The following is a 27227-nucleotide window of genomic DNA, read 5'->3' as shown; positions in this document are numbered from 1 at the left end:
TTGGCGGCGAAACTCGCAAGCTGTCCACTAACGTTTGTGGCAGCAAATCGATAACTTGCAAGTCCTTTTCGGATTAAAGAAATTTTGGTTGCCGATGGGGTGCGTGTAAGAAGTTGTGTTGTCTCATTATCAGTTACATTCCAGATACCTGACAAATACTGCCAGTGGTTGTCGAAGTGTTTCCATGATATACCAGATACTTGCGAAAAACTTGCCGCGGGTTGTCAAGTCGTCGCCATTCATAGGAAAACGCCGCTTTTCCTTATTCGATTCAACTATGTTATAAGCTTTTTCCACTGGCCCTGTTTATACGCACGATTAGAAATATAATATACTACCCTACTACCACCGATGCTTTATCTGCCATCAAAGCCCAAATGCTTTTATTGGACTGCAAAAGTGAAAACTCATTTTCTGTAAGCGCAGATACATCAGCAAGGTTAGTAACTCTTACTGTTGTATTGCCATATTTCAATGTCTCTCTACTCTTTCCAGTTGGTAGTTAGTGGGCAATATGTGTCAAGTACAGAAGGAAGAAGGCGCCTGATGCATTGAGCTCCGAGGTAGCCATCGCGTTCGTGGAACAAATACTTCGTGCTGGCAGCGTGCGTGAAGAGGGCAAACAGTTATGTCACAAGAGACAGCTGGGCAGATAACTGCACTTCGCAGTCGGGCTTTTACGGGTATGTGAAGTGCCTTGATAGCACGGTCACTTGGCTGTTGGGTCACCTTACGTAAATTTATCTGTCCGCTTATTCTGTTTTCTTGCATTTCTTTGTATTAATGCAGCATGCCCATTCACTATACACCTCTGCCCCTCCTTCTTGCTTTGTTTTAAAATGCCTTGGCATTAGGTGTTATGATTGGGGGTTCAATCCCATCGCTCGTGATCCGCTGTCAAGATTGGAGTCGGGCATGAATTAGAAGGTAGCTGGCCCATGCCGTCGTCCAACTTATCCACGCTGAGGACGTTGATGAAGGGAAGGACTGCTTCTCATCGAGAACGAGGAACAAGGGTTTATTTACAGTATTTATATCAATCTAACATGACTGTTTGAGAAAGTACATCAGTCTAACATGACTGCTTGAGAGAGAATGTCCTGAGCAGCCGCACAACAGCAGTTTATAAACACTCGGTCCTCCCCCGATACCCAGGTGACGGAAACGGCCGTCCAAGCACCGTAGGTGAATTGACCAGGCACCGTAGGGGAGACGAGGCACCGTAGGGGAGACGAGGCACCATAGGGGATACGAGGCACCGTAGGGGAGACGACCCGGCACCGTAGGGGCATTTATTCCCCGAGCTACAGCGCGCCCGCCGGCCGCCCATTATCTGGCGTCTTGGTCGGCGCGTGAGAAGGGGTGTCAGTAGACGTTCCCGCGGCTCAGTGACAATAGTTGGTCCGCCGAGCCCGTTTAGTCATAATGGCGACTTCGTTAAACTCGGCTCCAGCGACGGAGAGTCTAGGACGTACGTATTGTTCACACACAGTCGACTTAGTCACGCCGTGGGTAGAGGTGTGCGGCGACGCTCCAGGAAAGTTGCCGCCACAGTCGCAACTGGCCGGCAAAACTTGCACTGCAGCTGGCCGTTCTTAACAGTGTGTCTAAGTGGGAAAAGGTCTATGTGTGTGAAGTGTGGAAAGCCGGTATATATATATATATATATATATATAGTGCAACTGGCGGTGGGCTGCTCCGGACTACTGTCCGTTGCACTTCACTCCTCAAAGAGGCCGAGGACGTGTGTCTATTAAGCCCCTGAACAACAATTTGAAATTTGGTGAACGCTGTTTAAATCGTCGATTCCCACATTTCTGCCGCATTTACCGCTACATCACCACGGAATATTTTTCTCCCTCGCTTGGCTGCTCTTGTGGGCACCCTAGAGCTTATTCTTCGCGTCCCCCGAAATAACCAACCCCCCTTATGCATCACTCTCAAAGCAATTTGTGAGTAAGCAGCTCAACCTCAATTGCGCGTGATTGGCGAGCTGACTCACGCCCTCGTGCGTCGCGTAGCCGGGCGTGCGATCGAGAACTTCCTTCCGTCGAGCGTCTGATTACATCGAAGGGAGCAAGGCGACGCTGTTCTACGCAAGCTCTTTCCGGCGGCGCTTTCAGTTCTGCAGTCGGCTAAATAACGTTGTAAGCTACTTGGAACGTCGCGCTGACAGAATAGAGTTTCTGTCAATGCCTCTTCGACGAGTAGACTTTGCTTTCCTAAAAAAAAATAGAGACTGGACTGAAGGCACTGGAATGAACAAGCGAACAGATGCGTCATAAATCTATATCTATATATGTCGCATGCGGCATGACAGTCAGAGCTCCATCCCACTGGGGCCTTTAAACTTTTTCTTATTCTCCGTTCTAAAATATACGTACGTGAACACCGATGAGTGGTATTATTGCTAATTTAGTCAATGCAATGCTGACGAACTTTGGCAGTCATAGCTAACGGCGAAAACAGCGTGATTAATTTTTACTTCGCCACATTTCGTTGGCACTGCGCATAAATATTTTAGTTTCCACGTTATTTTGTGGAACATATACTATACATTCTGGCAGTGCGCTGATGTTTCTTTTCTTCTTTTTTTTCTAGCTACTAAGGAAGTATAGATAGAGTTCTAGAAAAAAAAGTTATGCCAGAACATAGCACAGCTAAATCTCTAAATATGAGATAGCATACACAGATAGCATATTTATATATTCACGTTTCACATGTACACTATATGATAAATGTGATAATATTGAAACGAGTGTGTGCTGCATGGTACAGCGCATGCCCGGCATTTATTTCGTAACACTTGGTGGACGCCTCGTCCTGTTACTGGAAGCATAGCTCTTCAATCGGGACAGTTCTTTTGGAATATTGTGCATTTGTAGAATTATTCCCTCCTCAGTTGAGAACGTTAATTTGCCGTTTCATTTTCGCAGCCACTGTTGCCATCCTGAAGCTGGCCGGACCGACGCTTGGCTACGCACTGGGCTCGCTGTGCTTGCGCTACTACGAGGACCCTCGATGTGAGTCGATGTACGTGGAATTTGTTCGTTATAATCGCCAAGTAATATAGCGACCGCTACCTTGCGGTTATAAATATTGACACATGTTTGTCTTATGCAAACCGTAAGCGCAAGCTGTACCACTTGTAGTCGCCTGTGACTGGTTACCACCCACCTGTGTTGATTCAGTAGCCGCGGCGTTCTCTTGCTAATTAAGAGGTCGCCGGCTCTATTCATGACCGCTGCGGTCGCATTCCGGTGTGTTCCGTGCTTTAGGTGCACGTGTGACCGGTGAACAGGCATGGGCGTTACGATGCGGAGCGACAGTTTGTTGACAAAGAGGCACTGTTGTGATCCATCATCTAATAAAGAAGGGGTTGGTTGTTGTGTCCGCAAGGTATATCACTATTTGTCTATTATAATTTAGCATCTACTTGGGAAAAAAAAAACGTATTTCGTGGTTTGCAGTGTGGCACTTTCCATGTTTTGCCTATAATTGGGGGGACAGTCCAGGGACCCGGGGGGCGGAGGGTATTCTGTAAGAGTCCACCTAGTGGACTGTCCATTTGGGCCACTGCTGATTAGATGCAGCTCTACGAGAGCGGAGGAGACGAGCGGCCCTAGCCAATAAGTAGCTGCAGAAATGGACAATCCAGTAGGTGGACTCTTATGGAATACCACTCCCCCTGCCCCCCCTCCCCCCCTGGTACTTATGGTGTGGCCACAGCAACCTGTAGTATTCGCCTGCTATAAGAAGGAAGGAAAACTTACTTCCGAAAGGGGAGCCCTAGGACGACAAACGACTCTCCTCCAAGGCGACCCCGGTGACTGCCTCCTTTGAAGCAATGCATCACGCTTGAATGCGTCTCTTCTACCGGCGAATGGCAACGAAAATCGCCTATGTGTACTGAGATAAGACTGTCCGAATGCTATAAAGCATTACTTCGTTTTGTCTTCGCTTGTACCACTTCTACACTTTGTTAATGACTTCGTTTTCGCATATGACCTTAGCGTCAGGTCAGCGCCTTTCGTTTATACTTCTTGGTGGAGGTGCTCCACGTTTTGTGAACCCGAAGTCAAGACAGCGGGAGCACTGTCTGTGCAATACTGGTACATACACTAGCACGCGCATGTGCGGACGCTCGATGCGACTCAGCTGGTATTACGAACAGACGGAATTATGGGCAGATGGACGAAGCCACGGGTTCTCTGAGAAGGGTCATGTACTTGCTAGTACTTATAAACAGGAAACATTTCCCCGATAAAAACCTACATATTGACGTGGACCTTGCGCCGCCCTGTTTCCGGAGTGGTTTGCTGAGAGTCACTGCACCAATACGCTTATCCTTTCGTACACCGTGATCAGTTGGAATATGGTGAATAAACTGAGCCAGGTGAGAGTTCTCGCGCCCGGAGTGAATCTGCATCGTCCAATTTGGCCATGGACTTTCTGGAAAAATAAATGTTAAATTGGGGCTACCAAGTTCTAACTCTTAATCGACAAACCCATAAGGAAAGGTCGGAAAACCCTGCGCGACGAGCAACGCGAATACTCCAAAATACGCATTATATTGGCAGATGGTACTCCCGCACCGCACGTAGACAAAATTAGAATCCTGGGGTTACACCTGCAGGCAAATGGCCATGGCGGAGAGACGGTGCGAAGACTTCGTCGTTCGGTAGATGACACGATCCGACTCTTGCGTCGCATCACGAATAAACGCAATGGTATGCGCGGACACTGCGCGATCCGTCTCGTGCAGGCGTATGCGATAAGCCGCATAACGTTATCTTGCCCCCTACCTGTAGTGGATAGGGTCCGAAAAAAAAAATAAGGTCGAATGCATGGTACGAAAGGCTTTCAAGAGAGCGGTTGGCGTTCCATTCCAACGCAAGCACCGACAAGTTTCTAAAGCTCGGACTTCAGAACTCGCTTGACGAGTTAATCGAGGCGCACTACGTTGTGCAATACGAACGATTATCGAAGTAAAAGACAGGTCGATGCATCCTCGAGTCGCTCGGCATCACGTACCACACTCGGCGTGGACAAAAGACGGCGGTTCCGGCCTCGGTCCGCGACCGCCTGATCATCCCGCCGCTTCCCAAGAACATGCAGCCGACGCACCACGCCGGTAGACGCAACAAACGAGCAAGCTACCTTCAGAAGTTAGGCAACAGCAACGAGGCGGTGCACGCGGACGCTGCGTGGTATGGAGGAGGGAGAAGCGCACACGCGATCGCGGTTGTAGGCCGCACGGGTAAGTGCTTCGCGAGCGCCACAGTGACCGCGGGACACACGGAGGCAGCCGAACAAGCCGCGATAGCCCTAGCAGTCGCCGCGGTGCCGAACGCTGCGATCGTAATCAGCGACTCGCAGGCGGCAATCCGCGAATCCGCGGCTTCGCGCGCGTCTCGCGGGAAGCGGCCCGCATACTCCAAACTTGTGACGACGGTGACTCATCATCGCCCTCGCAACCTCAAAATTATACGGTCTTCCTGCTTTGGGCACCGGCACAAACCAATCTCCCGCTCGCGGGCAACGAGGCGGCCCACGCCACTGCTCGAAGTCTCACACGCCGAGCAGCGGCAAGTTATGTGGTCGCCGCCTCCGCCTCCGAGAGTGGGGCATTGGACCTGCCGGATCGGGACACTGCGACAGAAATGCAGCAACAAGAGTCACAGTGGGCGTATGGCGATCGCCTAACCACGTTGAGAGACCCCACCCAACACTACAGACTCGAAAGACGCACATTCCCGCCACCGCACGATAAATTAAACAGGAACGGGGCCACAACTTTACGCTTGCTCCAGGCACACACCTGCCCTAACCCCGCCTTCTTACATCACTGCTACCCGGGTTTATATTCAACAGATGCGTGTAAAGCTTGCGGACAGAGAGCAGCGCTGAGACACATGCTGTGGGAATGGGCCGGCAACAACGGTACTGAAACCACCTCCGTTCGCGACGCGTCCATAATCGCGGCCGCCTCGAGCTCGCTTCTTCCTGACGCCGCCCCGGCTGCGGGAGCCGCCGGGGACCTTCTACCACGGCCGCTGGATAAATGTGCTTCTACATCGGCGTCGCCGCCGCTGGGAGGTGGCTCTCAAAAGTTCAGAATTGGCAGACCAGCTCTAGGCCGTCCGGCAAGCCGAAGATGCAGCCCGAGTCCATGGACTTCGAGCCGCTATAGTCAGCCCACTAGTTTAATCAAATATAAACATGGGGGCTTTCATCGTTCATCGAGAACACCGGAAAAACCAAGTACAATGCTGGGATCACGTGTGGAAATAGAGAAAAAAGTTGGGTTCTGTAAGTATTGCCCTACTTTCTGTTCGAGCAAGAAACATGAAAATTCGTCTCACATAACATCCCTCCTATAGTGAATCAATTTGAAGTTGGTGTATTGTGCAATTATGTTATGGCCCCGGAAAAATATCGCGGATAACATCAGCGTGACACTGCGGAATGCCTGAGTAAGTGACTTTCTAGAAGGGCTACAAATAGCCTACACAGATGACACATTCGTCGTTCGTCACTCATAACTTGCCTCCTATTTCAACGAAATGTGAACATCGTGCCTTGCATAGTTAGTAGAGAAGACCGAAAAGAAAGAAATGGAAACTATATGCCTTGCACAATGCATAAAATTTTGGGCGAGGAGGAGTATGCAGTACTTATTTTCGAAGCACATAATCAACCTATACACTTCAAGCTTTCGGTATGCACCTCAACCACAGAGTGGCCCTAATTTCCTGAAAATGTGAATTCTCTGCTGTTATTGGTCCTCTCAGGCAAGCGGAGTAACTTTTGAAGTAACGCCTCTAAACGGGCAGAAAACGCAGGTTTAGCAACTTTCATGTTTGCCTGTATATTTTACATATTATTCGCCACATTTGAGCAATATAAGCGCTTCGTCAGTTATTTAGTTCTTTTCGAAAAAACCGTGAAAACTGGCTTATATTGCTTTCGAGTGCTTCTGTAGTAGCATTAATAGCTTCCCTTTAAAGCAAGCCGCCGAAAGGCACTTAGTGCTGTAGATTTCGACCGGACCATGAGCCTGACCGCTATTAGCGATGGCTCAAGAAACGGTGCATTTTACGAGTCTCTTTTGCTGTATCAGAAGGAAACTGGCCTACATGGCTCAATATAATTTCTTTCCTTCAATACACACCGCGCAACAAACCACGCGACGTAGAGAGAGAGAGAGAGAGATCATTTAGATCATCCCCGTAAAACAGTTGCACATGCGCCTATAAAACGACAAATTGCCTCATGACGACTATAAGAGGGCGTCCTGAAGCGGGGCGTGTTTTCGCGATGCAGCGTCACATATCTACGAGTACTTGTTGCCTTCGCTCTGGACCCTTCCCTTGGAAAGCAGCCTCCATAACAGTCTAAACACCGAGTGCAAAAAAAAAAGCTATCTTTAATTTCGAGTTTCGGAAAGCATACAAGATGCAAATCGGAAAGAAGCTAAGCTTTCCGCGCCGTACTTCGGTGACAAAAACGGGGACGCTATAATGTAAAACTATTGCAAACTTTTCTATTCCAATTCTGCTATAAGCCCTCGGCAATTGGTCAAAAACTTTTTTTTGACCACCCCCACGTGGCCTCTCTGTGACGCGACGTCATAAAAACCGCGATAGCTCCCCATCTGATATGACGTGTACACACCGATTATGCATGATTGGACCGAACAAAAGAAATATAGTTCTTTCTGATTCGACGCCCTTCGCCATTAGACCTCGGCTATTGGTCAAAAGTTTTAGGGCCGCACCCACTTCACCTGTCTGTCACGCGACGTCACGAAACCGTGAAAACTCACCGCGTCATAGTGACACTTACGCGTTAAAGATGCATTAATACGCGGAACACAACTGAACTTTCTTCTGTATGGCCGAATGCTGCCTCGTTCCGAAAGGAATAAAAAGATGGTCGCCGCCGATCGCTCACGCACTGGCTATACTCGCACTTGCCTGAGAGCATGGGTTTATTTCCATACAATAAATCTTTTTGCCTGGCCGCGTAACGTTTTCGAACACTTTCAGCACGTTTACGACCTCGCCCTGCCAACTCTTGTTTGCTGAGGATCCGTTTTAGCAGCATTCTGAACCTTGCGTTGCATGCCGCCGCGATTTTCGACCAGCCACCGCAGCTCAGTAAGGGAAAGCGGACCAATCGCAGACGCCGGCACCACCTTCTTCATCCGGTTATCGATTTTTATTCCATTGGCTCGGCCCCACCGAAACCCTGTCCACTTGAGCGTGCTCCTCGCTTCTTGTCAGCCAGTTAGATAAGACAGGCCGCTCATAGTAGGCAATGTTATTCGTTTTTGAAGCATACAAAAGTGACCTCCTATAAATGAAGACAGCGTTTGATTGGTCTCTTCAGACAACCCTGCGGTTCACCGTCCGATGCTTGCGTCGGCGGTTACGCAAATTTGACGTTAGGAGATTGGAACAAAAACATATTGGAATATTTTTACGTTATAGGACCCCTTATCAGCGTGTCCAACGCCCTTCCTTCACTCCTGTATACGGCGGAGCGACGGCTAACATCACAGGAAGTTAAAATATACCACTGCGTGATGTTATTGTCAACATCCTGGCGCCTAGTCATTGTGTCTTTCACCGACTATCGTATTGCGCGACGAATATAATATCATAACGGGCAGTACGCGCACTTAAACAGTCTTGCCGCTGCTGATGAAATGTCGGATGTCTTTTGTTTGGGCTTCATGACGCTGTCAGGCATCCGGTCATCCTCGCAGCCTGAATGCTTGTAGCTCATATATATATTAGGCGTTTTTTATTGTCTCTTTAGCTGCGCCAATGTTTAAAAAAATTGCCTGTGGGGGATAGAACAATCCTAAGCCTTTAAATAAGTTACTTAGTCAGGCGACCATTAGTCCTACGAGAAATAAAAATTCCGAATTTAATAATTTAACATAATTACGTTTATTACCTTTTTTAATTCATTACGGTGCATCTAAATTTACGACTTGTAGCTGCTGGGCATGCAAGGCATATCGACTTAGAAAGAATTCTCAAGACGTGGCACCGGTTTCGAGATGTGCGCCGTCAAACTTGTGGCCGAAATGCACATTTGTTCCACTTACTTGATTTTAAAGAAAACGCTGCTGCATGCATTGAAGTACAAAAGTAAATGGGACGCCTATGCAATTGGGTGTACACTTTGAAAATGAATTCCCCGAAATTGGCGTAGTCTTGAGAATTCGTTCAAAGTCTATATGCCTTCCATGCTCACTAGCTACATTCGTAGATTTCAATACATGCAGTAAGTTAATTAAGTAAAAACTTCATTAGCCTAGTTGTCTTAGTTATTCAAATCAATGTTTTGGTCTTCTCGTAAAAGTAATGGCGCTTACTCGTCGAGTACTTTATTTAGATCAAGGGTTAGGATTGTGCTATCTGCCACAAGCAATTTTTAAAATATGGTCCAGCAAAAAAAAATATATATATATATATTGTCGCGTGGTAGTGACGGTGAAGAAAGAAGCAATACGGTGAAACACAAAACTAGCTTTTATTGGGCGAACCTGTGCCCACAAAAACAGGCTACACTTATAGCACAATGATAGCGGCGAACGCGGTCGGCGATCGTCGGAAATCTGATCAGCGGGTCAAGCGCGTCGGCTTTTATAGAGCAGTCGTCGAATGTTCCAGACTAATCGTTCGGACCCGCGTGCCTTCCACAATGTTCTACACCATTCGCGTTACGCGATGGAATCAGATAACACAAGGCTCGGCGACAACAGACAGCCGGGTAGAAGCATCGATAACTTTCCAGAAACGTCGGATACATGCAGGCGCGTCCCTCGCTGTGCGATTACATTTGTTAAGCGGCGAAACGTGGTCGCCCGATAAAGATAAGTACACGTGTCAATATATATAGAGAGAGAAAAATAAAATTAAATGAACACCCTGTATAGTCACTGTCTGTGTGGAGCTACGCTGGCTGTGTTGCAGTGTCGGAAGACATTACGGGATATGTGCACAACTATTTTTCACTTTGATATGGAAAACTGCGGACCTCAGAGCGAATGAGGGTCTCGGATATTTTCTCGCTTTTCAATAACTGTAACTACGCTCACGCCTTCACTGCAGCCGCAGCGGCGAGTGCGGCGCGTGGTTGGATGCATTGCATTATTCTTTAAAGGGCTGCACCGACGAACTGTGAGCTATCGCGCTGAGCATGAGCTACCTCGCGCGACGGCTTTGCGATGCGCTTTCGCGTTGTAGCTCCAACTGAGAGCGACAGCACGTATGATGTGTTTGCTTTGTCTGCTCAACCGTGTTTCCCGCACTGCACGGCCATTGTTTCAAAGTGGTAGAACGGTGCTCATTTCGTGCGCAGCAGAAACAGCGGTCAGCAGCATTTAGGATGTATTGCCGTGCAATCGCCTCCTGCACTGCTGAAACGAAGGCGCTGGCTCGTCTCGCTAACAAGCAACGGACCTTGCCGTCTGCAGGGCCAACCACTCAGACCCGCCCGGCGCCACCGTGACGCGCCAGACGTCCGATGGATCGGGTTTCAACGCTGCATTTCGCAGCTGACCCTTCTCCGCTCCTCGACTATATGTGCGAGGGGTTCGGTCAGTTGGAGAACACGGACGGGAGACGGGCACAGATGACTCGAACTACGAGCTGTAAACAGCGCTAAACAACAGGACGAAGAGAGGGTCACAGACCACAGCGCTCGAACTACAGAAAGACGTCTGGCGAACGGCGCTGTGTTTCTCGCCCTGTACTGCAAACCGTTTTTTTATTAAGCCAGTTACTCGCATTAAAACTGTTGACGTATATCTGTATCGTGAGTGCTGCCACAGCGCTATACATCTCCCCCAGGAATGATGCCCCGATTCATAAATCATTAGGGTGCATAACACGCATAACGTACGCGGGAACCATACGTATACGGATACCGAATAGGGCAACCTCTAAAATAAGTAGCATGACATAAATAAAGAACGTAATCTTTGACGCATTCCCACAATTATGATGGAAACATTCAGAAAAACCTTGATCAGACCATTCGAAATAGCCTCCCATTATCTCCGGTCAGACTATTATTAAAAAAAAGAAAAAAAAGGAAAAATTCTCAGTTCCGCTGGAAAGGCGAAGCACCGACTGCGATAGCAAATTAGTAGATAGCTGCACGAAGTAAGGACAGTAGCTTTATCGGCCATGTAAACTTGTAAACACTCGCTTACAAACTAAATCATCGATGATGGAGTATGTAAGCGTGACTCAACGAGGACGTCCTTCTTCAGTCGCGCTTACACATTCTATCATGGATTCAAACCAACTAACCGGTCAGCGTGTTTTAACTGAAGTAACCAGCGTGGTGTCACGCGCGCAGGTAAACATGAACGCATCTCGCTCGATGACAGCGGAAACTGTCTGTGAAAACGCTGGAGTTGGGAATCGCGGCAGCAGCCGCTATTCAATTGACCTTCGTGCATCCCTCGCTTCAACGCGAATGAAATGTCGAAAGCACAGCGCATAGGAAGCTACCCGCACTACGTGCACGCTGCAAACATCGCAGATCGGCTTGAAAATGAGGCCCGTGTGGGCGCGCACTTTGGCCATGTCGCAGGTCGCTTTCAAGACACACGAGCGCCGGCAACGCGTCCCTACGGCGTGCGCCAAAGGCCTCTACTACGGCGACCGCGATTTGCGTGGCCAATGCCGTAGTAGACGCCGCGGTTGTGTCCATTCTGTACGGAGCGGCGGGCAAGGAGGACATCGAGGTACCCTAGCAGCCGCCGGAGAAAAACGCCCCTCCTCCGTCGTATGAGCCCCCTGCCTCGCGCGCCACAGAAGAGGGCACGTATATGGGCAGCGTTCCTCGCTCTCGCATGCGAGATTGAACCGCGTTCGCCGGCTCACCCTCACACGCTTTCACTCTTACGGAACCTCTCGGCGACGGCAGAAGTGCGTCTGAACTGTCCATATTATTGCTGTCGTAATAAAAAAATAGGGAAGTTCTTAGTGACACTCACCGTTTACCGATCTCACTTTTTGTGTCGTGGTGTGTGTGTCGTAGGGTGTACGTACGCACATGCAGCGGAGCCTCATCATTGCGCCTTGCATGCGCTTTCGCAGTGGACCCGGCGCTAGAGCGGACCGACCCCCGCTGGGTTGGTGCCTGGTGGATGGGATACGTGGCGCTGGGTGTTTGTCTGGCTGCCACCGCCCTGCCCGCGCTCTTCTTCCCGCGCTACTTGTCGCCGCCGGCTTCACCTACTGCTACTGCTGCAAGAGAAGAACCCACAAAAAAGGCCAATGGTCAGTCGTTGTACGGCGAGCTATAACAGTCTGATATTATTGAATTTAGCCAGAGGGGAGGGACATAAAGACAGGACAAGCACGTCTACTCATAAAGAGGACGCATAAAGGCAGGACCAGTCTGTGCTACGCTAACATTGTTGTAACTGCCACTGTAAACGCTAAGGCGACGGTGATTGTGTATGCGGCACCGGGAATACATGCACAGCTGAGAAGATAGCTTCCCGAATGAGAGAACCTCACGCGGCTAAAATTAATTGCGAGCCTTGTACACATCGTCGCTATAATATCAATTGTACTTTGGGTCGTTAGATCAATCCTTCAGTGAATGAATGCATGAGTAAATGAATTAATAAGTACGAACTAAGGAAGGAATCAATCAGTCAATAACCCTATCAATCAATCAATCAATCAATCAATCAATCAATCAATCAATCAATCAATCCAATCAATCAATCGGCTTGTAGCAGCTGCCGACCTGCATACTCTTTTTGTAGAACATTGTTTGAATGAATCACCTGTGCTCACCCTGTGCTCGTACGTGTGGATTCCGTAGGAGCGAGTAGCTTCTGGCGCTCGCTGAGGTCGTTGTTCAGGAACCCGGCCTACGTGTTCCGACTAGTGTACTGGCTACTGGCGAACAACGCGACCCTGGGCCACTCCATGATGAGCTCCAAGTACGTCGAGGTCCAATTCAGGACGTCCGCCTCCCAGGCCAGCTTTCTCATCGGTAAGCTGATCACACACTGAACTGATGTTCCGGCCGCACAGGCGGGCACACCGTTTGGCTTTTAACTTACACCATATCTGAAGGGTGCGCGTAAACTTTACTTTTGACTGACTCGGAAAAGATTAATTTTAGACGATAGCTATCTTCGGCGAGCATTTTTCTTCCTATCCTCATCGGAGGTGCGTTTTGACAGATGTTGGAACTAAAAGGAAGTGGACGGAAATGTTACCTGCTTGTTCTTGTTGGAAGCTTGACGCTGTGTTGTAGTGCCACCTAAACAGTCTTACCTGTGAGTGCTGTGCTAATATCCCTTGGATAAGATGACGTCTACGCTTTCTACATATTGCTATCTAGTGAGGTGGCGCTCCCACTTGATAAACAAACTTTGGAAAGCCGATTCAATGTAATGTACTTCGTGATGTCAGGCTTGCTACCTTAGTCGCTGCTCAAAGCATGCAGGCTTCTTGTTTGATAAGATGCGTTGCACAGAAGCCCAGACGAAAGGTGAACACGGGGTCGCAAAACCAGCCCTTTTTAGTTTCAGAAGTCATTTCTTCTTCTTTATATATGGCACATCTGTCATACATACTACACACGCTACCTAAGATAGGCACGAGTCGCTGTGCTGCATTGTGCATGACGTCGGTACTATCACGTGGTGAAAAAAGAAATGATATGTCCGCCTTCATACCAGTGTTACCTGCCCACGCGCTCGTACACACCTGGCCGCTACGTCCGGAGACATGTCGGTTGTTTGGTCTGCGGAAAATGGCAGGGTGTATAACGTCAGGGGAAACTGTAATTTTCAAGGAATATGTCTGTTCTAGAAAACTCAGGAGAAAAAAAAGATTTTCACTCCAATTGCTTTGAATCAAGGAATTTGGCACTTACAGTGGTTCTGGAGAAGCTAGTTGTATGCCAGAAGGAAGCGAAGTTTTCAACTGAACCTGCACAATCTGCCAATAATGATTTAGTTTACTGGTTTCAGGTGTATGAGCCTGGCTGGATTGTTGGAACAACATGACAAACATGATTCAATCAAATATGACAGTGCATTCCGGCTGACGTACAGTTTATTAGTAGCAGTTGATGAAATTATTATCATGGCACAGTAAGTAGGCAAGCTATAAGCCACAATTTTTTCCTTGCGCCTGAACATGGAATGTCATGGACTGCGAGGGAGAGAGAGAAATAAAAACAGTGAGGCAAGGTGCACAAGTCAACCAGACAAGCATGCGGTTTTCTATGATGCGCTGGGGGTAAGGGAAAGGCAGAATAGAAAGAGGAAAAGAGGAAGAGAGATTGAGCACTGCGCACACACAGCAGGATACACAGCAGCATACTACAATCGCTCATTGAGGCCGGTGTTCCTCAAAAACTGCAGTACCGCCTGTAGAGCATTCTGGGTCATCGATGGATGTCGCCAGGGTCCAAGAAAGTTTGTTTCAGAAAATATTCTGCTGGAGTGCAGTCGGTTTAGTGTGGTCTTGAAGAGTGCGAGGCAATTGTCATAAGAAGTCAGGGAAAACCTGGAAAACCCGGTAAATTTAAGCTGCCAACATAGTAGCCACCATGGTGAATTACGTTTGTATTTCTGTACTATAGATGGCACAAATAGACGATGGGTTGGAATATCAGTAAAATTCTACTGTGGAAAGCACGCGCTGGTAAAAATGAAATAATGTTGAAGCGTTCGGTATTTACGCACATTGCTGCCATATAGTGTTAGAACCAGTTGCCTTCAGGAACCTTTGTTAACACTAGAAAGGCAGCAGTGTCCCTACGGGGCGACACCGCTTGGCTGGGTATATCAGCGATAGAGTATGGTCAGTATAGTGCTTCATATACGTGAGTATCGGTCATATCATTGGATGCAACCGTCCTGCGCGCAGTGTTCTTCTGCTGCTCCTTATCGGAGCTTTGCGGGGTGTTATGCAGGTCCCGTACTAATGGTAACCAACGTGCTGGGACTGGGCATGGGCGGCTTGGCGCTGCACGCCTTCAGGCCCAGGCCTCGCCTTGTGACGCTCTACACGACGCTCTGCGACGTGGTCAAGCTGGCCTGTCTCGTAGCCTGCGCCTTCATAGGCTGCGAAGCCATCCGGCTCGCTGGCACCGTCAGCACCGTCTCCGGCCACGGGTAATGAAAAACGGTAAACAGCGCTATTCCGCACGAAACAATGGCAGGCGCCAGCGAGGACGGAATTGAGATGAAATTCACGTTTATCGCGCTAGTGTGTTGGACCTGTCATTCCTAGATGTTCAGCATGTTTCAAAGGACGCGGATCGGCGTCGACCGAGGTCATTCACAACGCCGATTACGCCTTCGCTAAACTACGCACTTGCCGAACCACGTGGACAGAAATGTCAGCAAAGCCACTTTTTCTTTTCGAGAAACACAATATTTATCGTCGCCGTGGTAACTTCGTCTATAGATGCCCACATAGTTGGAAACCATGTACTTCAATGCAGTTTGTCCTTGACTAGAACGCCTTGCGTTAATTATAGTATATGTAGGATTACGTATACTTCCTTTAGACAGTTCGACCAATTGGTAGTGCAGCAGGGCAATAGCGCAAAATGCAAACGAGTTGTGTTCGTTTGCGACATCCAGATGAGTTATACTAGTGTGGGATAGTGGCTATGATAATTGCGCTACTCCCTGAGCTGAGTGTAATACCTTAAACACCGTACGTGACTCGATGGAGATGGCCTGGCAGGCTGCTGCAGTGGAAGCGGATGACTATGCCACACCTCTTCAACATTAGTTCGTCACTTTAGAAAGTGTGTTTTACTGGGTTCTGTGGCGCATCTAGGAAGTGGGCTGTAACGCGTAAAGCAGAAGAACACTGTTATGGCAGGTATATGCGTCGCTTAAGGTATGCCTAATCAATCTCCAGCAAGAGTAAGATGTAGCGTAAGAATTGGAGCTATTTAGAGCGAAGTTGTTAAGGGGAAGTTCCGCAGATTTTGTGTGGCGTTGAAGGCCAGCGTGCGGCGGCGGGCTACGTATCAAACAGCCAGCAACGCAACCTGCGTCGGAGTCCCAGAGTGTTGCTTTCCTGATGAGGAAGGCTAGCGCAACAAAAAGGCAACGCACACATGAAGGGAAGACAAAAACAAGCGCTTCTTTGTTTTGAAACATAACTGTGAATACTTATAAATGTTAACTTGCGCCTTATCGCACGCGACAGAAAACAACTTCTTTGAGCAGTTTTCTAACACATCAGTCTCTAATATTTCCTTCTCATGTCGCGTTTCAACGGTTCCACATTGGAGGTCACCCAGCTGTGTGTACGGCTGCGGCGGTGACGGAAGACGGCGCATTGTTAGAACAATTAACTCAACTAGCGTGGGCGGTGTGGCCTGAATGAATAAGAACAGTGACTTCCTGTACTCACGGAAAGCTAGAGGGGTGGAGTTTCCGTACATGTGTTACTGTTCCAAGTAGTCCGGAGTCGTCTAACAATGCGTTTTGTTTCCAGGAGGAAATATTGAAATCAGCGTAGCTTCTACATGCGTCTGCTTCGCATTTACCCAAACGCCGGAAGAGAAAAACAGAAAATAAGTCACATTTAACACTCAGTAATGGATTTTGTCTTCTGTTGCTGTTGTAAATGAAATGGTAATGTTTTCTCTTCCCCATCTTAAGCTAATGTGGATGGTAACGTGGGACTTTTTTTAAGAGCGCGATCACTTGTACGCGTTTAGCGCCCGTATAGCTAATTTTCTTCATAGGCACAGAAAATTGTACTTGAGTATAGTACTTCCGAAGGCTGTCAGAACTCACAAATACAGCTTTGCTCTTTGATGTATCAGTTGTCAGATTGGCATGCATCTGCGAAAATATTTTTTTTTTTAAAGTGCCGTTCCTTAGCTCGTTCTTCAGCCACGTGCGCTTCCACCAAAGGAAACACCTTCTGGCACCCTGCCAAAGCCTGCACTGCGGACGGCAATGGACGGCCCGCAACTGAAGAACGAGCTGTAGAAAGACGCCTTAAAAATAATTATTAGAAATAGTCAAGTAACAAACAATTAGATAGCCGGTGAGCACTCAAACATTGCAGAGGAACGTATAATTAAAACCAGAACCCTATAAAACATTCTTTACGGCTAATTGCCATGCAGGAAGCAGGGCCTTCAGACCCCCAAGCGATTTGCCGAGTTCGAGATCGGAAGCGAGAGCGCTTAGCCCGCATCTACACCGTGCCCACACCGCAGCTAACGCTTAAGTATTCGCGTTACACATGCGTAATCGTCGCGCGAATATTTTTTGCGGTGCCAGCGCCAATGCACCCGTTCATTCATTCACTGTAGCGCTGGCTGTTAAGATGCCGGCCTTTGTTTTTCCTTCTTTCAGGTCGGCAATACAGACGGCTTGTAGCCAGAACTGCAGTTGCATCACCAGACACTTCCAGCCTGTATGCGACCCTGTCAATCAAAAGGTTTTCTTCTCGCCGTGTCACGCAGGCTGCACCAAGATATCTGCGGCAGTGAGTGTCGAATCTGTGTGCTCCTCCCGCGTGCTGCGTTTCAAGCAGCGGAAGCTGTAATCAGCGCACTGATTCGTATGTGTTGCCCAGCCTTCGGTTAGAGGTGGCTTTTGCCCCGCGGCTTAAGTTTCGTACGGAGCTGCAAGCTTTAGTTTGATAATTGTCGTGTAGTTCGTGATTGAAAATTATGTGGCATGTGCGTTATTTTGGGACAAAATAAGCCGTACGGTGTGTACAGCATTTAAAAGTTGTCAAAGGGCTTGCACAATTATTTCGGCGGCCACTACAGTTCTATTGATGTTTTCTAGTAGTACCAGAAAGAGCGTTGGGGTCCTTTTCAATATCACGTGGGAGTCTCCAAAAGCATCCAGGAGTCGGGTGTTCATTACTGCTGTTCGCAAAACTTGAACTTAGGGAATTAGCGAGTTACTGAATTCTAAGAATTGTTGCGCTCTTTTAATCATTTGGGCAAAGCACGGGTAATGTGTTTGCCTTTTGTACGGCTAGACGCGCGCTACTGTTAATTTCTTTTTGTCAGGCTCTGTGTTAGTCGGCAGACTTAGTGGTGTTTTGTCATCTCTTTTTTTCTACTGTTTATGACTTGTTTAATTTTTTCCCTTCTATTTTCTGCTAGTTAATAATTTTTGGATAGATGTATTGGCTCGACATCCCATACTTTACGCCTACGCAACAGCAACAGTTTCTTCGAAGTTTCAATTGTTGAACTGGTATTGCATTGAGAAAGCAGAACAGGCTGATCGAGACCGCAGTTTTCCAGTAGCTCCTTATCGCTCTTTTTCCACAGGAGCCAGGTGAGGTGACCCTCGACGAATGCTCGTGCTTTCCAAGGCCACCTTTACAGCAGGAACAGCAGGACGCAGACCATTGGACGCCGTACTTGGGATTGTGCACCGGTGACACGTGCGGCAATGTGCTGACGTTCATTGCTTTGTCGTCTTTTGTCGGCTTCATCGTCCGCACTACAACCGTGGGACACACGATTGTCGGGCTCAGGTAAGCGGGTACACGAGGCATGTAGCGTGTACGTTATTCTCTAACCTGCATTTTTTAAAGATGACATTACCAGGAAAAGCAAAATTCACGCTTACTGTACGCTTCATTATCGCTCGAATTTTGCTGCTAGATCGCATGTCTTTGTCCTCGCCGTTCGAGAGAACACTTTGCTTCTTTGCGTGCATGGTTCGTCCAGCAAAGTTGAGAAACCGCGGCTTCGTTCTTGCCTCCGCATAGCGATTCTGTGTCAGTGAACTAAGTCTCGCGGCAGAATTCGACTCTGCTCGTACTTTGGGCAGCATGCCTTTCGAACTGCCGTGGCTGGGAAGTCTGCCCGTACATTCCGTCTGCGCCTAACGCATTTTTTGCTAATAACCCCAACACACTGTATGTTGAACACAACGTTGTGCATCTGCCGCTCTGCATCTTTAGGCTTTCTGGGGGCAAGGAACATGTCTACGTAGCAATTCTGTCTTTAGACGAGAAGCGAGTATCGTCGGGTTGGACGGACAGACCAGGCGGAAACCTCGCGGTCGGACAGGACAAACGAGACGACTGGCAGCAGAGAGCGATGCTTGTAGTCTAGTGGGAAAGTCTGCAGATATTGCGAGATTTTAGATAACTTAAAGAAAAGTTTGCCCTATTCGAGCGTGAGCGACATTTTAATGTCGTTTCAGTGACGTAGATACCCAATATGACCAGCAAATTCTCCCGGTAAACTTACTGAAATGATTTTCGCCAAGTCTAATGCCTCGCACACGTTTTACTACAAGGGCGATCATTTGCCGCTGCTTATTTAAAGACATACCGAAGAGCTTATCAACGAGCCATCTGGGTCCATCAAGGTTGTATTCTAGGAAATGCACAATGTTGAATTTCGGTACCGTGTCAGAACATTGTTCTCCCTTTTCTCATTCTGACCGTTGACTCATTATCGCAGGCGGTAGATGAAGGCTATAGTTCAAAAAATAATGAGGACGACGTTTAGGAATAACCAAAACGTAAAAAAAAGGACAAAACCCGAGGAATTGATCGTTTTCACCCTTACATAATGAAGCAAATGGACTGTTTTGGGCTGTGACTGGGCGAGAATGTTGTTGGCATCGCTGCTTTCGACGTGCCTACCTATAGGATCGATACACATGTGTTACCGTTGCAGGTGTATTCCTCGCGAGGAGAAGGCCATGGCGCTGGGCGTCCAAGAAGGCTTGAGCAGCATCTTTAGTAAGTGTCACGCCCATTATCTGTGCTAGAGAATTCTGTTCCTGGCACAGCGGGGTTGCTTATATATCAAGAGAGGTAATTCCTTGTTTTGGCCTGATTCACGTCGAGTCAGTGACACGAATGGCCCACGTAAAGCTGAATGTCCTGCAGTGTAAACAGCGCCACTTTCTTGCCAATGGCTTTTCAGTGTTAGCAGACAGTCACAAATAATTGAAACAGACTTCACATTGCGTTGTTAGTTGACAGTCTAAGAATAATTTCACTTGCAGTGTACGTAAGAATAACTTTCTTCTTCATTTCAATTAATATTTATATCTTTATTTCATACATGAGAAACAGATGAGCTTGACGAGATCCCTGTAACCTTACAGACAGTTAACAGCAGCGCGACAGTGGTAGTTAATAGTTCTTAAACGCTTAGCAAAGCATGAATTATGCATGAAGCTTGGTCGGGGACACATCTTTCGTGACCCACTGCGCGCGCAACCGTGCATCATGTCGAAGGGCAATGCGGTAGGCATGCTACGCACATAGGTGCCGTTTTACGTCCTACGAACAGAAATGTTTCGAGTTTTAAAGAAAGAGGGTAATCGCGTGACATGCTGCCTTTAGAATAAAAACAATCATTTCGATTTTTTTGTAAAGACGGAAAACGATTTACCATTTAACAGTCATCATTGTTCTATAAGTCAATATCATGCGAGCCATCTTCGTGGACAGTGTCTTGCTCTTAAAAACGAAGTAAAGATAAATTGTAGCTGGTTTGGCTTTAACAGAGAGAATCCTAGTGGAAGCGATTAGATGGGCTTATTAAGGTGGTGAAATGCGCGGCATTACCGGCATGTCTTGGCTTTCCTGCAACGCCAACGCCACTTTCCCGTAACCTCTTTGCAGCTTATATTCCGTACCCGATACTCTACGGGGCTGTCTTCGACTCTGCTTGCCTCGTGTGGGAGGACAAGTGCGGCGCGCCGGGTGTCTGCTGGCTCTACGACACGGACCGGCTGCGCTACGCCTACCACTTCCTGTCAGTCGCCATATTGCTCGTTGCCGTAGTCTTCGAGGTGGGCCTCGTGTACCACAGCGGCCGCATGTCCGGCTTCTACTCGGACGCGGCGGTTCCGGCTTCGCAGCGACATAAAATTCCCGCAGTGGTCGTGGACGGTTCCGAGGGTGTGGCTCTAGTCGAGTTGCAGAAGACAAAGAGTGGAACGAAATGTGAAGAAGCGGAAGGAGGGTGTGGAAAAAAGGAGGACGAAGACCTCCTGAGTGCGGAAGACCGTCAGGCATCGTGCGGGAGCTGTGAGCAGGAATCGAAAGAGCAAACGTCGGTGTGCTAAATAACTATCTCGTGCCATAATCAAGGATGTATTCGGTGATGTCGGGACGCGCACACATTTGCTAGTGAATGGGACCAGTGGAGCTCTACTCAGACGAACTGACCAGGCCAAGGGTGGCAGCGAGCATTGGCCTTGTGTGTTGTGTCCAGCGTGCGGCTCCGTACAGCCTCGAGGCTGTTTGGTTCAGCAGAAACGTGTCAGATCCGTTTCTGGGCTGCGCACTGCGCCTTCTTGTAACTTATGTGCCATTTACCCGTGGCTTGCTTTTGAGCATCCATGACAAATTATGCTAGAGCCCAATCCAGCGGGGCCTTCTTGACAAAAGCTGTTGACTGGTCATTCAATTGTGCAGAGAAATGCCGGCCTTGCCACCATGACAGGAAACACCGTTAGGGCGGTATCCTGTGCTCGCGTGCCTTGTCTGCACAGTCTTGTGTTGTGCCTTGTGATATAAGTGGCTAACGCCGCTCGTGCTACTTGCAAGTCGGATAACACCCGGTATTCTGTGGTGCTACGAGCCCAACATGTCTTTTCTGCGTGTGTTGCTTTAAGGCTGTCTGCTTGATTGATGTCACACTTCGCGTGTGAGGTAAGCCAAATAAGTTATATGTGTACGTCGTATGTGCGCACTCAAGATACCACTGAAACCACCACAAGGGTCTGCTGGCAGGCCATTATAGTTGGTGTGACATGTTTACGCATATCGCGCACAGCGAACACAGCAGACTACGGACTTCTCTCCCTTCAACCAGTAGTTTGTGTGCGCAGTATAGCGCGCGAAACCTGAGACCGTTTATATCAATCTTCTCGGTTACCTTCATTCATTTCTGCCAATGCAGCGATTGGAGTTAGAGTATTTCGATGGCAATTGAAATTACGCGCGTGGCATTTGTATGCACTGTCCCTATGACAGAGCAGTATGCATCTATAGTAATGTGCCTCACTTTGCTTAGAGTACCATAGGTACAAAATAGCCTTAAGCATTTTCATGTGCCTTAATTGCAACGTTGTCGGTCACAAAACGAGACATATCGGTAGGAACCGTGTACAGGAATGTTTGATAAAAAAAAGGCATTTTGCTATTGTTGGTGTCGTGATTCATTCTTCAGTTATGTTAAATCAAACAAGTGCTCGTCTTCCCTCGTTACATCGCTGGAGTTGCGTTCGAAACTTGCTGCACTGGGCTACGCAAAACGAATTGGACGTAGAAACGCAAGACACGAAGGCAAGTATTCAACAAGTGAACGATTAATTTCATCACTCGTTAGCGAATGTGTGCACTCTACCATTCTTCAAATCCAGTTTCGATGCATTGCATTCCAGCACGATTCCGGCAAAGCTGTACTCAATGTTTTAGAGAATCAGTTGCTATCAGGATGATTTGGGTACATCATGTGCGCCTGTCGGTCATCACACGCTCTATGACGCCTGGTGCGAAGGCGGGGCACGCTCATATCTACTTTTCTTTAAATACACACTCGCACAGCAGGAAAGCCTGCCAAGGTACCGTTCATTATGCTATTTTAGTGACCGCAGATGAAACAAAGTGAAGAAGAAGAGCCGATAACAAATAGCGCTACCTTCAAATGGTTTAATGCCGTTTGACCGTCACCTGCATACAGATAATTACAAAAATCGGTATACCGCGCGACAAAATGGTTATACTCTTGCCTCCCACACGCTTTCCTACAGATAAAGCGGCTAGTGAGATCCTAAATGTGACCTGCACAGAGAAACAGGTAGCTGAATGTGAAAAAAAAATGAGAAAAAGAACGAGAGGCAACAAAAGAACGTACGGATGTTGACCAGAAGAGCGTCTTGTTGGCCAGCATGCGCCCTCTGATATTTCTTTTTCCAGTGATGGTGCAATAAGTAACTTGTCTTGTTTACAGTTCACTTTACTTTTTGCTTTCGAATATATCTGCACCTTTACAATATAGCGTGGTCGACGTAGTTTGAGCGATTATGTGTCAAGCTTTATCGCCCAGTTCCCTGGTTTTGAGGGGATTGGTTCTTTGCAGGGACGTCCGTACGATCAGAGAAATTGGGGGACTTTATTGCTGGAGAATCTTGCTTCTAAATGTGCTTTTGCGTCGGTAATGCAGTAATATGGAGGAGGACGCGCATTGCCCGTCCCGTTTGTCCCTAGCCGAGCTGCACTACGCGACCGCGGATAAATAGTGCGGGATAAGCTCTCTCTTCTCTTGTCTCTACGTCTTATTTCCGTGTAATAAGAAAAAAGTGCGTTATGGCGAAGCGGTCATACTACTGCGCTCGTAATTGGTAGGCGCTTAGTTCAAATAGCGTGTTGAACAGTATTCTTGTATATATATATATATATATATGTGACATGAAAACTGTTTACAGCGCAAACACATGCAACCACAAAGTATAAGGGACAGGACACAAGCGCTGACTGTCAACTAACTTTTATTAACAGAAGACGGGTGCCTTATATAAGGGGAAAGGCAGAAGTGAAGGGGGAAGGGAGTGATACAATCGGGGAAAATGACGATGCGCATCGGTGAACGAACGTGCAAGCAGTCAACGCATTCAGACGCGAAGAAACAAGAAAACGAAAAAAGTAGACAAACACTAACAAAAGGCGAGGGATACTAAGATACAATGAAATCAGTAAGCAGCCGCTTCCAAAAAATGAAGCTCTGCCGCAAAAACCGATACAGAAGGGGTGCTTACGCACTTGCTGCCATATTTGTGTATGTAGAACGCTTCCAAACTGACGCGCGTCGTCGCGTCGGCACTTTTGCCGAGAATCTTCGTCTCTCCCAAACGAGCCTCGCATCCTGTGCATCCAATTACATGCGCGACCAAATGTGCGTACTTGTCCTTTAAGTTGCTTCAATTTCGGGCATGTTCCCCCAAGCGTTCATTAATGCAGCGGCCGGTTTGGCCGACATAAGCCTTTCCACACTTCAAGGGAATGGCGTAGACCACTCCTGTGGCACACTTGATGAACGACTTCTCATGTTTTAGCTGGCAACCTCTTTTTTTAGAGTTGCAGATGCGTGGGCATAACTGTGCCAGCTTGTTGGGTGATGAAAAAACAACGGAAACACCATGCCTGTTGGCTACCTTCTTAAGACTGTGCGAAGTCTTGTGCAGGTACGGCACAACCAAAGCCCTGTCGGTCTTCCGACGGTCATCTTTTACTCGTGTTCCCAGTTTTAGCTTCTGAAAGAGGGTCTCAGCCACCGCAATCAAAACCGAATGGGGGAACCCCGCCGCCACAAGTCGGCTGGCCTGATTCTCAAAACTTGTCTGCATCAGGTGCGGGCACGACTTCTGAAGAGACGATTCCAAACAGTGCGACGCTATAGCTCTTTTTACAGTTTTGGAATGCGCTGAATCATATGGCAGCAAGTATATATATATATATATATATATATATATATATATATATATATATATATATATATATATATATATATATATATATATATATACACACTTCTGTAGTAATTCTTTAGCTTCCCCACCAGGCCTGACGCACGGATTGCTACGAAGGAGAGCGAAGCAACCCGGCGCGAAGCACGGCGGGGTAGGGGCTTAGGTAGACGCCGCTCTAGCAGCCGCAGACCAATGAATATTGACACGTTGTTAGAACGAATTCGTTTTAGTGTAAAATATTCCTTTTCAGGTTCTACTGCAGTTCTTGTTCATGGCAGGGCGGCTCATACACAAAGCGTGCCTTGTGACACGTACTCCCCATCCATCCATCCGCGTACTCCTCCTGTCGCTGACGGCCCTGGCACTGCGAAGCAGCAAACTATATTTTACGTGCGCCCCAGGGACACTGGTCAGCCGCTGACGGCAAAAATTGACGCTTCGCCAGTACAAACTCTAAGAACCGCGATGATTCCGTTTTGACGGAAGCGTAAGTGGTAGTTAAACGGAGCAAAGCACGTCATTTTCCGTAGTATTTAGCCAAAGAGCCATTTAGAAGCAAGGTTCCCCGGGACAAAGTCCCGATAGGTTAAGCAAAGTTATATTTAGAAACATGGAGGAAGGAAACTGAGGAGAGGCCATACCCCCTCCGCGCGCTAGGAGAGAAGTGTGGAGGAAATGACGTAGTAGGTTCTCCTCTTTTTGCCTTTTTTATTTCTTTGATGTAGGGCCACGACTTTCGGGCCACAATGGCGGCTTTGTTATGGTTCTGTGCGCTCACACGTGTTGCTCCGTACACTCTAAAAAAGTTTGTACCCTTTGGGGTGTATATCTGCCGCACAACAATAATCGACATCTGCCTTGATGCGTTTCCTTTCTTTAACGCTGCGAGGTCGGTACTTTCCAGTAACGAACGGCATGCGCGTTATCAGCATGACATAGCATTCCCGACAGGAAAGCAGCGGGCGCGGCGTTTTCAAGAAAGGAAACGCATCAAGGAAGATGACGATTATTGTGTGGCAGATATACACCCCGAAGGGTGCAAACTTTTTTTAGAGTGTAGGTTTCGTACCGTGTCAAAGGCGCCGTGTGGCCTCCGTGTTTTGCTGCGCTGCGTAATCTAGACCGTGCTTTCCCGGATGTTGCTGTGCCCAGGTGGGACAGGAGGAACCAGAGTTCGTGAAATGAACGCGCATGCAACGCTGTACGTAATGTACCGCGCCACGGCAATGGCAACGCACGAAGGAATAACCGCAGGAAATTTTGCCCTCTTTGGCGGAATCGTGCTAACATTCCATCGCAGGCCAAAACCGATGCGTTTCAGAATCTGTACAATGAACGCCTTGCAGGTCAGTGATTCCTGCATTTGGCAGCGCATATGGTGCATTTGAGGCACTAGAACGTACGTTATGAATGCATAGTTTGTTTTCAGTAACAACTTGCTTTTGTGCATATTAAAACACATGTTGCTTAACTGTTGCTTGTTCCTCGCAGTACTCACGACAGCACGAAGTCTTTTAAACAGAGCGCGTTCGAGGTATATTATACACACCTGCACATGTGTACCTCAATACACGTGCTGATACAGCGTTACGCAGAATATGTGCGTTTTGCTGCCCTCGGCACCGTGCGCCTGCCAGCCGACGTTTCATCCTGGAAAATGGGAAAGAAGCGGCTGCTTTGACTTAAGGAACGAATCCTCCCTACCACAGGTGTATCTTATCTGTGCGCGCGAGAAGCGCAGGGAAGTAAAGGTTAGGGGATGCGCTGCAAGAGTCTGCAAGGCTCCACAGAACGTACGCCTGCGAACACAACAAAAGGCTGTTGCAAGGTCGCATGTAGGCCGGTTCTACGCGCGTACTGTTCTGCACCGTGCAACGGCTATCGCAAAACTTTGATTCCGTGATGCTTCACACCGTGGTAAGAAAGCACCTCAGGCCGCAGTCAACGAATCTAAACATGGAGTCAGAGATGACAATCTGCCACCTCGCCGGCGCGCTGTCGTAGTGATGCGCGGCCGCCTGAAGTTTGTTCAATGAAGCACGATGGTTCCTCAAGCGAGAATGTGTTTGTGCTTATAAACTCCTAATGGATCGCAAATGTGTGTGTCGTTCGTGACTCCAGTGCGTTCTTGCAGTGCAGCGAGAATGGGTAATTTTTTTCGTATCGCCAGACGTTTAGCTCGCAAGACCGTCGGAGAGTCCCAGGAAGTCCAAGCAGAGAAATACGAGAAGGGAGCGATAAAGGTGACCTTTTTTAATATCGCTCAAGAACTGGGCAGCGGCCGGTACCTGCGATTGATGAGAACAGCTCATTTGGCTGGCCTGATAAAGCATGTTTATTTTCATAAAAGCCGGTGAAAGCAGCCGATTCGACCTCACGGCCCAATTTGGGAAGTTCGTTATGAACTTCTTTCAACATCACTTCAGCAACGGTGATGCATCGAGACATCGCCATTACATGCTTTTGTTTAGTATTGCTGCGGAGCGCGCGCGTCCGAGCAGCCCGGTTGCGCGCAGCGCGGCGTGGTTTCGCGAGAAAGGTAAACAAGAGAGGGGAGCTGGCCGGATTGGCGGAGCAACGCCATGGGCAACGCCAACTTCGGGCAGCTTCACAAAGAATGACGTCAGGGCCTCTCCTGCACTCTAAGAACAGTTTACACCCTTTGGCGTGCCCCTTCTGCCACACAACGATAATCGTCATCTGC

The 27227-nt window shown here is 48.1% G+C and overlaps 1 protein-coding gene across 1 annotated transcript in view; it reads left to right on the top strand.

Moving 5' to 3' along the window:
- Positions 1 to 21361, top strand: part of LOC142572409 (solute carrier organic anion transporter family member 74D-like) — a 33296-nt gene extending 11935 nt beyond the window's left edge. Inside the window, exons 2-9 of the mRNA XM_075681502.1 lie at positions 2937 to 3023; positions 12132 to 12314; positions 12871 to 13044; positions 14983 to 15184; positions 17405 to 17537; positions 18343 to 18551; positions 19711 to 19775; positions 20670 to 21361. Of these exons, the coding sequence (XP_075537617.1) occupies positions 2937 to 3023; positions 12132 to 12314; positions 12871 to 13044; positions 14983 to 15184; positions 17405 to 17537; positions 18343 to 18551; positions 19711 to 19775; positions 20670 to 21115 (1499 nt within the window). The 3' untranslated portion in view covers positions 21116 to 21361. The remainder of the gene's footprint in view (positions 1 to 2936; positions 3024 to 12131; positions 12315 to 12870; positions 13045 to 14982; positions 15185 to 17404; positions 17538 to 18342; positions 18552 to 19710; positions 19776 to 20669) is intronic.
- Positions 21362 to 27227: the final 5866 nt, after the last annotated feature.

The sequence above is a fragment of the Dermacentor variabilis genome, chromosome 2 (genome assembly GCF_050947875.1).
Source record: "Dermacentor variabilis isolate Ectoservices chromosome 2, ASM5094787v1, whole genome shotgun sequence".
Classification (NCBI taxonomy): Eukaryota; Metazoa; Arthropoda; class Arachnida; order Ixodida; family Ixodidae; genus Dermacentor; species Dermacentor variabilis.
The sequence above is the reverse complement of the archived record's forward strand: the minus strand, read 5'-3'. Positions and strand labels throughout refer to the sequence as shown.